The sequence below is a fragment of the Petromyzon marinus genome, chromosome 4, assembly GCF_048934315.1.
Source record: "Petromyzon marinus isolate PM22_M1 ecotype Great Lakes invasive population chromosome 4, UKy_Petmar_22M1.pri1.0, whole genome shotgun sequence".
Classification (NCBI taxonomy): Eukaryota; Metazoa; Chordata; class Hyperoartia; order Petromyzontiformes; family Petromyzontidae; genus Petromyzon; species Petromyzon marinus.
Genome location: NC_133670.1, coordinates 16970165 through 16984021, shown reverse-complemented (window position 1 = coordinate 16984021; position 13857 = coordinate 16970165). Strand labels below are relative to the sequence as shown.

Sequence of the window (13857 nt, the reverse complement as noted above, 5' to 3'; positions counted from 1 at the left end):
TACTAATATTGTACACAATTATGAATAATACGTAGAATGAAACTCCCCTGACTGAGGAGTGGAAAAGCACATTCACATGTCAACAAAAAAATATCCTCTTCCTAATATCTGTGTAGGTTTTCGTCATTGTTCTGTACAGCTCTCTGATGGTGTTTTGGGTCGTACCACATGCTGCTAGGTATCATGCCCGAGGTTTTACTCCATATGCCCAGGAGCTACTTTGGTAACATAATATTCAGGGAATGCACGTCGGAGAGAGCTATGCACCACCATTATCCTAAACATCTCGTCACTGATTGTGGAAACAGTGGTATTGATGGCTATAAATATAAAGTAACAACTCTCGTGCATCATCATCCTCATCTATTTTACTCATGGATAATCAGGGTTAACATGATGACTTTAGAGCCCATCCGTGTGGATATTACGAGTTATACATACTATGAGTATTGTGCGAAAGAGGAGGTTCAATGCATTGTATTAAAAATGCCACAATTCCCTTAACACATTTTTTCCATAAACCACTCCAGCAAATTAATGCACAAAGCAGTCAAAATTTACTCTCTCTTTATGGTCATCTTGTGCATGTTTGAAAACCCTCCCTTAATTTTCACAATATTAAGCACGGACAATTTAACCCCTTATTTAAAGTACACATTTGAAATTAAAATATTATTTTATCATCACAGTGATCATTCATTATCGCCATTATTCAGCCGTTAACATCTCTCTTGCATTTCACAAATCCTACTGGAATTTTTATCAAAGCACACACTTGCCAGAAATCATTTAAAGTTAGGTGTGCGAATGGCAGCAGTTTTGCACAAAATTTCCACTGCACTAGACAAACTCTTAATTAAGGGAAATTAAAAATGTTGGCCATGGCATTGGCACATGATGCCTCATCTTTGAAAACAAAGGCACATGGGTTTAATACCTCAGTATTCGACAGATGGTGTATTCAGATAAAGCCACAGAAATTAGCAGGTGGTGGGATTCAACCCATGGCATTCATGCGTACCGGCTCGGTGGCAAGAATGCCAAGTAGTTGGTGTATCCAGCTCAGGAAAGCTATGTCGGACTAAACATGTCTTTAAAAAAGTATTGTGCAAAGTGAATTAAGAAAAAATGATGCATACCGCGGATTAAAATTTCAAGCAGATGTATTGTTGAGATTTTTTTCAGACATAAAGATCTATATCTGCAGATGAGCATTAAAATATGGTGAACAAAAGCATCTGTTTTTATTAAATATTACATTAGTATTGATTTATACATGTTTTTATATGTGTAAGGAATGAAAAAAGTTCGTCTTTTTGCATTGTACCATTGCAATTGCAGCTCGTAGTGAACTTTTTTTCGAGGGTTTTGTCGTCTGAACTAGGTAGTGAGTGGATGGTTACATAAATGGTTTTTGGATGAGCATGGCAATAATTGTACAAAGGTTAATTGAAATCACAGTTCCGAGTGTTGCCGTGTAAGTTTTTCACATTATTATTACACTTCATGAAAGACAGCCAATTGTTTTGAGAATTAGACACCAAAAAAATAAGTGGAACCCTAACATTTGACCCATTTTTTAGAAGCCCCATGGTTATGTGCAAATCTCATAACATAATAATTGCATTGCTGTCAAGTGAAATACTGTACTGGTAATAAAGTAAAAAAGTGTTTTGAACGTGCAAACGTTCATCCAATAGCTCATAGGCAAAGGGTTCTTGGCTGTATTTTTACATTTGTCGACTGTATTCAGTATTCAGCAGTGTAAATTCACGAGGAAGCACAGAAAACAGTGACTGGAATTATATTGCTCGAAATTTTCCGCAAAAAAATGACAGGCAGCAGTTAGGAAGGTCAAGTACTGACAGTAAAAGGAAAGGCCTATTAACTGGTCTTTGGTGTGTGTCCTCTGCTGGATATCCTTTCAGGTTTGACATGATTAGTTAGGCCTCTATAAAGTGCTGCGTGGCAGCAATTTGGCAGTACATTACTGAACTTGCTGTAGTGTTTTTGAAGTTATATAATAGTGCAGTATTTCCTATCTAGCAGGTAATTTCCTCTCTAGCAGCGGCTGCTATATCCTGTCCATAACACACCAGTCCACAATCTAGGCTGACATTTGTTTAAATAAAAAAATTGGTCTAATAAGTTCGTCACACGGTGGGGCTTGATGGATGATGGGCAAAACCAGCATGTGGAGGGCTCCCATCCACAAGAACACCAGCAACTCCAGCTTAGAGCCTGGCCACTTTCCACATTTGTCCTGGCTTGCATGTCGACTACACTTTTCATACTCACCGATCTCCATGGTCATGAATCGTTTTGGAGAGCTGGACTGTGAGTGTGGTGATGGGATTTGGAGGGTTTATTTTCATGTCATCTTCAAAACATGGGTCAAGCCTGCTTGAAGGTTGTTGTGATGATGCTCGCTGAGGGCATGACTTGTATGAAGCCCGATTGATACAAATTCACTGTACTGCCTGCGCTCTGAAATATATCAAAATACAGCATTCATGAAAATTATGACTCGTGGTAAGTGCACTCAAGTTAAAAATACAACCACTTTCAGAGGCATGAATGGGACAAACAATGATTGTGTGCTGCCTCGTTAGTGGTGGTAAATCTTAATGCTGTTTAGAGTTGTGAATTATAAGTAAAAGTTAGAGCTTTGTCCAGAGAGGCTGCTCCGGCTGCAGATTGTTGTATTTTGCCACATGCACCCTTTGAGTTTTATTGTCGTGCTCATATATAATGTGTTGGCAGGTCGGAAACGTCGAGGAATATGTCTATGGGATGGATGCAATTTACACTCTGATTGCAACCGAGTAACGCAAAATTGGAAAACTCTTTTTCAAAGTGCATCTGCTGTCTCCCTTTGATCAAGAAACGTACAGCCACTAACATGACCTGTGTGCATTCACGTTGCTTTCTGATTGGACACCGTTGCCAGCATAAACCAATTTAGGAGCACATGCATTTATATACAGCCAAATACCTTGGCATGATAGGAATGTGGACCTTGACTCGCACATTTAAGTGCAACACTGTGTTGCAAAATATATAACTAGTTGTGCTCATACTTTTCACTTCGTGTAAGTGTTATGATCTTCTGGTCGTGTGGTCAGTTTTTTTGTATTTGTTTAAAAGTTGTAATGTCATTGGGGTTCCAATGGAACTGCACTGGACTCATGTGCATATGTTCACAGAACACGTGGATACAATCACAATCGGAAACTTAGACAACAACACTCTCGCGTGTAACAAATCAGCCCGCATCTATGATTATGACCTTTCCTTCCAATAAAAAAAAAGCTTCTAAATGCTGCATTTGAATTTTCACAGAGCAGAAAGTTGTCAAATTTGACACTTGGCATATTCAACCGGGTAAGAATGAGTGTGCATACGTAATAAGATGACTACGAGCTAAAGTATCCCATCTGTCTTGAAAAATGCAACTGTGTACAAGGTCAAATTTGATAAAAGCCACTCTGCATTGGTAATGCACACAAGAAAACAAGAATTTGGCCCCATGATGTGATTAAGCCTTGGCACCAGGCCGCATGCAATTGCTGCCTGGTGGCTCCTTAGTCAAGCATCCGTGGAGCCTTGGTAATGCAGAGTAGTGGCTATTGCAAATTAGACCACGCACTTTCGGTTGGTTTTCATGTTAAGTGTAATTGGCATTAAATATGACCCAACTTACTATTTAATGGGTCAGCTGAAGAGCATAGATTTAATAGAAAAAACAGTGGACACGTTTTACAGTTTATTTACACGGTAATACATTAAAAACGAATCTTTACAGATTTGTTACATAAACAAACGACTTGATAAACCGTATTAAATGCCTCTGCTCTAATAAGTAATAAATTGTATGTTTTAATTCAAGGTGAACCTTAAATCCTGTGCTCACGCGGCTCTGCAGCTACAGCAATAGTAATTTCTCACCGGCTGGGAAATGCAAAAGAGAAGAATGACCATTGCTCAAGGGATCTCTGGGCCGATGCATTCCACGGTCCTGCATTCGACAATTGCTCAAGCGTCTTGTCGGATAACTTGTAGTTTGATAATTCCAGTATATGCGTAAATAAAAAAAATTGTGCAGATAAAAATGCGCAATTTTCAAATGTCCTTTATGGCAACTTTTGTGTGGGGGGGGGGGGGGCATCTTGTAATCCAGTGGGTGTGAGTGAAACCATATTTTGGAAATGTATTGACTCCAGCCACAAGTTTGGGGTATGTTTCAACCTCCTGGGCAATATACCATCTGGAGAATACAGTGTGTGTATATATATAAAATGCATAACATGCAGCGATTTAAAATGACAATTCTAATTTCTTAAGAAATCTGTCCTTAACTCAGACTTGCCCTTCCCGAAATGTCTCATTGACTGCAACTGCAAACTCTCTCAAAAGAATATTCCGCACTCATTCATTCGCTGCACGGTGTCCTGCCCTTTATCCCGAGATACCATTTCCCAACATGATACCTCGCTTTGCAGAGGGCAAGGTGGGTAATGTGGCCGAGTGGTAGCACATTTGCCTTTTGTTGCAGAGGTTCGAGTACAGATGCTGCCCTTGGTTAATATTGTGGTAGTATTTACCAAAAATATGCACCGGCTGCTTCGTTGCGGATATTAAATATCCCCTGATGTCATTCGATAAGGAGTAGGCCATGTGTGCCAGCGTCGTGATCCAAATGTGAAAAATTACTTAATTGGGTCAAACCGCAGAGCAACATTGTCTCATATTGGCCGACTTGTCTGTGAAATACAGTACCTCCGATATAACTTTCCACTTTAAGAAGTGTGAATTATAAAATGTACTAAATTACTCTAAATTAGGGGTCAAAAAAAGAACCTACGCCAGACAAAATGAGTTTCAAAATAAGCTTATCCCGTGCAGGATTTCTGTTAACATATCGGTACATGGAGTAGTGCATTGCAATCGCATTGATATAGTTGTTGAGAGATGTGGATTAATGTTCTGTTTTACGTTCTAACATCGTTCTTCCACCAATCATTCCTAGAACTCGCCCACAGCCATTCGCACCACTCTCCTCTTTACATCACTCCCTCTCTCCACTGCTCTTGCCTCCAACGACTTTTTATGAGGGCTGAGTGCTCCCCAGCTTCAGCCGGATTAGGGACGAAGCCCTGAATGAAATGGTTCTCGATCGATGCCACAAACACAAATACAGATAATATTTTACAAAAATTTGTAGGTTTTGTGGTTTTCAGGCTTTTTAATTCGGTATACATATGTAGTGACGAACTCGGAGATGATAAGACTTGCAGGCACTTCTTTTATTGAACGAGCACCATCGGATTACACACACCTCTACGTGGGTACACACTATTACTGTTGCTAGCCTATACACAACACTAAGCGTCGAACACTGACGGCGCTGAACCGAGACAGCCAACAACTATCTAGCAGCGCAATATCGAGTGAAGACGATGGCGACGAGATGGTAACGACGATCTTGAACAGCACAACAGGGGTCCCACTCCAGCAACCGCCACGAGGTCCCTCACAGGGGCCCCTCTTATCCTCTCAGCGTGGCCTCGCTCCGCCCCGGCCACGCCCCCTTTCTGGAACCTACTAGCGGGTTCCCGAGGCTTCCCGATGGGCCCCCCTCTGTGACCTTTGCCCTAGATGCCCCCGTCTCGTGTCTATCCTGGCCTGCTGACTTCAATACTGCCGTACACCACAGTTTCCCTTTTTCGCCAGCAGCCAGCACTATGCCACTACACATTTATAAAAAAAAATCACACCAGCAGTTCAATGTTATATAAAAGCAGATCAAGGTGCAGCCCTCTCATTATTGCTCATGCTACTGCTGGCAGAAGTGGCTTCCACAAGTCGGAGTTCTGAAAAGAGTTTATGGCCTACTCTGCGATGCTGTCCATAGCTCTTGGAAGAGGAGGTAGTACCCTCGATTTACCTTACCATACGTAACCTGGCAACCGACGTAACTGTGGTATACTCATTTATGCTGCTGAGTGGACAAAGGCGGAGGAGTTTTTAAATAAACTTTCACAATGGCTTCAACTTCCATGCGGGGAGATATAACTGACGACCTCTGTTTGGATTGCAAGTCGAGTGTGCTAACCATTACACCACAGCAGCATATAATGTTATATTAATATACAAATGGAACACATCAATATAGAAACAGGACATATTCACTTTCAAGGTTTTACTGACCTTTCATTACAAATATCTTAATTGTAATAGTTTTGTTACCCTACCTTGAGCGTTATAGTTTTTAATATCAATATTGTTTTGCATGATATCATTACAGTATTTAATCTAAATACATTTGGCGACTCTAATTTAATAGTAAAGAAATGATCTGCATCAACGATAAATTAACAAACACTTAAAAAAACAGCTATTGTCTTTATAAATGTATAATTCTGGAAACAATCTATCTCCTAGAGTTATATTCGGTTGTGTTTAATAATTTGCTGCTGGCTTACCAATAATTATTTTGTTGTTTCTCTTTCAGGAAGCTGCTGTGTTTGGGTAATTGAGTTTTTCATCGCTCCGAGGAAACTGTTACTGGGCCAAGGACGCGTGCCAGGAGGGAGTTGGATTGTGTTTTCATGGCACTCTTGCCTTGTCTGATGGAATTTGAGTCACAGTTGGCAATGTTGCCATTCTGAATGGCCATTGCGAAACCCATCTCAAAGAGGAAAAGCGAAGAAAGAATGGACATTCATCTCTACACTGCTGCAAATCATCTTTACGTTTGCTGACACTTGAAAGGAACTCCTCAACCGTCCAGATGTGTGCATCTTCCAAATAATGCAATACACATGGAAAGATTGCTGCGAAAAACAGCACCCTCTGAGTTTATAACATCTAAAACACTTATCGTTGCATATTGCTGAATCTTCTGCAAATAAAGACCATTCATCAACAACCTTATGTACAGGCCTCAGGAATAAATTGTCTTAAACCACGGAGGATTACTCCTGTGTAGTTCACATCCCTTCATTTTGTCTGCAGGGGTGGTACGACAGACCTTGGGACAAACGTATTGAGATGAATAAACTGTTTTTTAAAGTTTGCAACTTTGAAACATTTTCCTTAAAACCATCCATCTTCAGATGACGACTTCAATCGGAATCGACTGGATCAGTTTTCCTACCCTGGATGATTCATGAAGGGCGTTACTATGATTTCTATTGTTGACTGGCATTTCTGTGTTTTTACTTTTGGAGAAAGCAAAGCCCTTTGGGAGTAAAAAAAAACAACAACATAATTTTGAAAAGTGGGAAACTGCATCTGCTTTGTAATGTTTGCAATACATCTAGCATGACGATTAGGTGTACCGTGTGCAACATTTTTCTTGACGTTATCAAGTCAGAATTAAATTCTCCATTTGTTATTTATTTGATGGTTTAGATAGATAAAAGGAACATTTTCATTTCAGAAAAAAAATTCCATCCCACTGGAAACGCGGAGAAAGAGAAGTCGGAGCAATGAAAGGCATCATGAGGATTCAACAAACGTCACTCGTTATTCTCGAGCAGTGGCGTACTGCTTCGTGGCGTGGAAGAATATCTCTCCTGCGTCTGATTTCCATGTCCCTGCTCGCGCTGTGGCCTTCAGGGGCACCTGTACACGCACAGGTGTCATTCAGCAGTCCGTACCAGTGGCAAACAGGTACGTACGCTGGGCGGCAACGTGCACTCCTGCACTGTCGCGACTCCTGTATTGTTACGCTCTGACAGGTTGAACACATCACTGTGTTCATTTGTGTTCCGCGTGAAACCGAAACGTGCCGCTGATGCCGAATCTAAATTATATTTTAATTGCTGCAACTGCAAGAATGCCTCTATAGTCCTTGTGAACAATTATGTCCAGTTGGAGAGTTCCATTTACATGGCTCTGTCAAAGTCCTTGACATTTCGACCTCCGTAGTAAACTTGACGAGTGAGTTTTTTTCTCTTGCAAGAGCATATTTTTTATGACCATGGAATTGTTGTAAAGGTTGTAAAAAAAAACCTTTTCAATAGAAAATATTAAATAAACAAATAAAACTAGCCAACGCATACTCAAAACCGCGTGTGAAACCATCCCCAATGTTTTGTTTGGGGATATAAGGAAAATGCAATCAGATTACAAAGTGTTTAAAATTCAGTGCAATTAAGATGTTGCTTCGAAAGTCTCTGTGTCTGCATGCTAATCTTTAAATGTGTTAATCAGTGTCGGGTAAGGAATGTGCAGAGTTGATTGAAGTATTGCGACCATACGTGTTCATTTTTTTTAACAACTATCACCATGGCTGATGGTGACATTCATGGGCTGAATGGGGAATTGAATGAGTTTGGAAAATCCTATACCTTCTAACATTCTTTTCTAGTTTCCCTTGAGTAATGCCTGTGCCATTGTATACTGTGCTTTGTCAATGTGGATTATTTCTTTAGCTGTTACAATTTAAAATATTGCTCATGTTGACTTTTCTCAAACGCATCAAAATAGTATTGCTTGGCTGGTGGAGTAAAATGCGCTTCGAGACACTGATAATTAATGATGAATGAAGATGGATTGCTGGTTTTGATGTTTCAGCCTTTCAGTGTGTTCATTAAAAAAACACAAAAAAACCTTGATAAATCAATTGTGGTTATAGCACCGCTAATTGGAAGCATTTATTAAGGTTCTTGTCACCCCACAGACTATAAGAAATGAGTTATGACTTAGCTCTGAGAGCACCGTCATCATGCTGAGAACTAATCAAAATGCATAATTCCCCCAAGTCTAACATTTCCACATTACACAGCATTAAAATATATAAAAAAACGAAACTCAAGACTGAAAACTTAAAAAAAATTACGGAGCAAACGGGCGAGCAGCTATTTACGATGCCTTTTCCAAAATTACAGTGTGGAAAAGTGGTGTTAAAAAAAAAGGTGACAAACCGTGCGGGCGAACGCACAAGCGCTCGCGTACATCAGCTCACCTGACGGTAACCCTTTGTCGCCCGTGGCAGCGGATTGTATTGCCGTGAAATGCATTCACCTTCTCGCTGGGAAATTGCCTTGGAGCGTTGTGTTTACGAGATAAACTTATCCCAGCCGTTCGACACTTTGCAACGGCGCCACGTGCCGCAGCCACAATTATATATAAAAAAACCGCTTTTTGGGAAAATAAAATAAAAAGATAAGCAAGTGAACGTAGCAGCTGCAGCGTCGCATAACGCGACGTCAGCCTTTTGGGGGAAGAGGCCTATAACTTGGTTAAGCACTGGTGTTGTGCATGCCGCGGATGGGAATGAACGTGCGGTAATCTGACACTTTCTCGCAGAGATTCTTTGCCCGTCTTTCTCTGTAGCCTCAAGTCAAAGGGGAATCGAGAAGACTTATGGTTGTTTAAAAAAATAAAAAAATAATGCGCCCAAAAGTCTATTTCTTTGCACCTGAATGTTGTCTTTGTGGCGTTGCGCTGATGCGCCCAGAGCAAGCGTCGGTATTGACCAGGGAAGGCGGATAAGGAGAACTGCACGGGGACTTTTAAGGATGCAGATTACGTGCTCTGACACTATTATGGAGGTTTCATGGATTTGAATTTTAACTAGCCATCAGCAAATGTTAAAGGGCGAGTTAATTTTGGATATAATGAAACTTTACAACTCTAGGGAAAGAAAGCGCAGCATTATAAACAGGTTATATTTGTCTGCGGTGCATATTACATGAGTGGAAACAAATAAACAGGCACTGAATGTATTCAAAAGCTATGGCAGATGTCGAGAAACTTAGGCCACCCTTGATTGAAGCATTTGGCTTTGTCAGGGGGCTGCTGTGCTCTGAAGTACGCACGAGAATTTCCATGACATTTGTCTTCCGAGTCAACCTTTGTGTGTAAGCAGCAGAGGCTGCAGTCGTGGTGTGCAAAGCATGTGTGAAAGCCCACTGAAATGCTACCACATCGATGCCGGGAGTGGAGTTATATTCTTAGGTTAACTTGGGGTTAAGCATGGTCAGATTTCACAAGAACCACTGGACTTTCAAAAAGTCCACTACAATCCGCATGCGAGCCTCGGGAGAAGATTTCAAGGCGCCTCAATCACTGTTAGAAATTGTGCTGTGTGCTTTATTCGCTGCTGTATATATTCCGTACAGGCCTGCCACAGAGGCCGTAGGGAAGTGCGTGACAAATGTGCAAATACACTCTTAACAGGTGCAACCTTTTCTCCTTTTACCATGGAAAATGAAAGTGTGCTTACCTCTTCCTTGTCGTAAAAATTGCGACGAGGATGGAAGGTACATGAATGTGTGGAAACCCGAGGGAATGACCGCCAGTTTTTAGATTATTTGACAACATTAGCATGCTGTCATTTTTTATATCATGGTAAAAACACGTTTTTTACGAGAGCGTTCAAACCCAGGCCTTTGATGTCAGTGTAGATAGTCATAACAATCGGTTTTTATGAATATGATTTGGTCAAAAGCAAGGTTATTTGGTTTGTGGCTATGGCTTATGCTGTTGGCATTTGTACTATGGAATTATAATAATGTAGCTTTTTCTTTTGTAGGTTTAAAAGATTGCATTGAAAACATTAAAAAGCGGTCTCAGAGATATGTTATTATAGTTTATGCCTTTTATTACACATGGGTGATCAACGTAGTAATTACATTAAATTAATGAATTGATGAATAGTGTTTGAATTATATTTGTTAAAGTATTCATTGGCGAATGAATTGAGTTGTTTCATTAGCTAATGCATTTATTTCCATACGCATCTCTTTTTTTTCCAGGATAGCTCTATGTCAATGCACAATCAAACTTTTTGGCATTGTATAATTTACATATTGGAAGGTTCTGCTCTGTGTCTATATGCATCACTAATTTATTTTGAACAGTTAATTTAGGAATCGCGTAATATATGAAGGCTTGCATAAGTGCATCGTGTCGAAGGAAATTTAATCGGCTCAATAAAAACATGCGGCACAGAAAATCGGGTCTCCTGAGATGGATCATACTTTCAGTACCAAATCCACTGATGCGGATAGGATGCCAAGGATCATCCAATAATTAAACAAACACTTTAAATAAAGAATTGCCGGAGTAATATTATTCTGTTTCGATATAAATAATGTGAAGAACGTTTGCATAAAATACAAATAAAGAGCAGTTTCAGCGATTAACATTTGTATGTATGTTTAACTTTTTTCGCACCGTATGTAGCCAACCGTGATAACCAGAGGTGCGGGAAAAGAACAATAAAATATTATCTATCTGTAAATTCATGCAGACAGAAATGCGATGTAATTATAATAACATTTGATTATATAGCTGGGCAACTGCTATATCACACAGAGGACTAGTGTTTTTACATAAATATATACTGGACTGAGTTTAAATTAAATAAACCACTTTGCGATCCTTATCTCTGCAGAAGCATTACATTTTTTTAGCCTATTGCCCTAATGGCCTTCCAGGCTTATGTTAACCAGCAGCATTTGTTTGACAACGTAAACTCTAAACTAGTTTTCATCTTCTTGGGCTCGGTGTGGAATCGGTGTTCGAAGCAAAACACTTCTGATTTTACCAGATATGGTAAGTGTCACTTTGCTATAAAAAAAGTTAAACAGATATTTCATTTGGGAATATGACAGGGTGGAGGGTAAATATATTTCATCACGGAGGACCTGCCGTACGAGCGCTCGGCGATCTTTAATGCCGAGTCGAGACGTGCAGATATTTCCACAAAAGTGGGGGGGGGGGGGGGGGACTGGACAATTGTTTTGGTCAAATTAGCCACCAGCAATAGCTGCTACACGATAAGATGCGGATTGAGGGTTTAGATGTAAATAAGCAACAATCTTTCAACCTGAAGGAAATACAAACATGATTACGTTCAACTGAGTGTGCACGGTTTAAAATGGCACAGAAAGATCCGGCAAACAATGTTAGCCATGCTCCCAAAAAAAACGTATTAGTGCTCGGAGTAGACATCAATTTTTACAGTGGTACTTTAATATGCTCGACTCGCAATTCCTCCTATCACGCCACAGCACCCTTATTCTTACACTTTAAATGGGCACAGTGGATCAATATGTAACACCCTGCAGCATGTTGCCTGTACCATGAGGATGTTTTGAGCATTGAATTTACCAAATCCCACCAGGAATACCATCTACTTCCAATCAGTGTGCATGCGAGAATGTAAAAATGCACCAGGGGCACGTGATCAATGTCGGGATGCGATGTGTGTGTGTGTGCATCGGCAGCATTGGGGGAAAATGTTGCACGTCGAGTCGTTGATGTCACACAGCGAACCGCTGGCAATGGCCCTGTGGCCTGAGCTGTTCCGTCTTTTGCTGCACGAGTTGCAGCAGCAACAATATCGCCACACTATGCCACAATCAAAGAAATCTCGGATGCATGCAAAACCAGCAAAGTGCTAAGCCACAAAGGTTACACTCAACACCCATATGTGAAGGACATGCAAATGAAGTCTTAGTTTGCCTGGCAGTCAACGTTTAGAAGGAGAGCTGTTTCTTTGGATCATGCGTGCCACTGTGTTCGTACAGTATTAGGCTGAACGAAGTGCATGGGGAAATTGTATTTTATTAACAAAGCGTTTTGTAAGAAATGTGTTTCTAACAAGTAGATGTTTCGAAGGGCACTGGCTGATAGTGCTTTACTGCGACGTGGTTTTTTTCTCCCTTTTTTTTGCAATGCAAAGAAAGCCCTGTGGTGGTCTTAAGGATACTTTATAGGGACCATCAGCATGCATTGAGGCACACGCGAATCAAGTGTGTGATCATACATCATGCTTCGTATAGACATATGATTTTTAAGCGTTTTATTTTTCATACACCTTATGTATCTCAAATAACAGCCGCTGCATCTGCTTAGTAAGGTTGGACAAGTTCTGCGCGAGTGTGTAAAGCTCTGCAGCATAAAGGAGTAAAGGACAATAATCGGCGGTTTGACACTGGAGAAAGAAACCCGTAATTGCAACAGCTGTATTCTCCATAATTCCACTCTGTGATAATAAATGTTGAACTACGAAAGGACTTCTCTTATGAGCATTTAATGGTCTACTCACTGTGACATTTGCATGAATCCCAGAACATTTCATGATTTTCCATGGTGGCAATTAACATTTATTTGCGGTAACACCACTACAACTACAATGCGTGCGTGGAAGATGCAGGGATCTTTTTTTTTTTACCTTGAGCATTTTACTGTGCTCTGTGTGCCGATTAGGCGGTGTACTGTGCGGCACAAAAGGCTTGCAAATTAATCAATAAAAAGCAACTAGATTTGCATTCATGCCTGAGAGTTGCACTATACACAAGTTACCATGTCATCAGGCTCAGTGCTCTGTAATCAATCAATTGGAGCCTAATTTGAATGTATTCATCTTAATTAATGCATACTTGCTTTTGAAGTCGCCCTGGAAAATTGCTGTTTGCGTGTGTTTTTTTTCTCCGTAATATAATAATGCAAGCACATAAATCTCAAAGTGTCCTCCAGGAAAATGGCTTCCATAAAGAACATGATGTGACACCAACTAAAGTTCTTGAATGTACCTGAAAGTTTAACCTCTTTTACTCTAAAAGCTTTTACACTCTTGCTCATTTTGTCTCTGGCATTAGCCCGGTAAGGGATGGCCAAGGTCAAGGCTACTAACACTGATGGATTTAATAAATAAAAAATACTAATTTAATTATGGCGGTCTGTATGGTGGTGCCAGCGGACTTGCTTCTGAGAAATGTGCTTGGCAAAATGTGAGCAGGCCAACAGGTCAGCCGACAAGGAAATCCAAGAAAGGTCAATAGCGTATGCTGCAATCTGAATACCCATTGACTGGAGCGCGCAAAAATGTACTGC

The 13857-nt window shown here is 40.4% G+C and overlaps 1 protein-coding gene across 7 annotated transcripts in view; it reads left to right on the top strand.

Moving 5' to 3' along the window:
- LOC116938586 (thrombospondin type-1 domain-containing protein 7A-like) overlaps positions 1-13857 on the top strand; it is a 246240-nt gene that overhangs the window by 63840 nt on the left and 168543 nt on the right. For 6 of the 7 annotated variants that reach the window (XM_076058793.1, XM_076058807.1, XM_032945908.2 and 3 more), the window contains one exon: positions 6515-7677. In XM_076058793.1, the coding sequence (XP_075914908.1) occupies positions 7494-7677 (184 nt within the window). In that variant the 5' untranslated portion in view covers positions 6515-7493. The remainder of the gene's footprint in view (positions 1-6514; positions 7678-13857) is intronic. The other variant, XM_076058798.1, reaches the window with a different exon arrangement.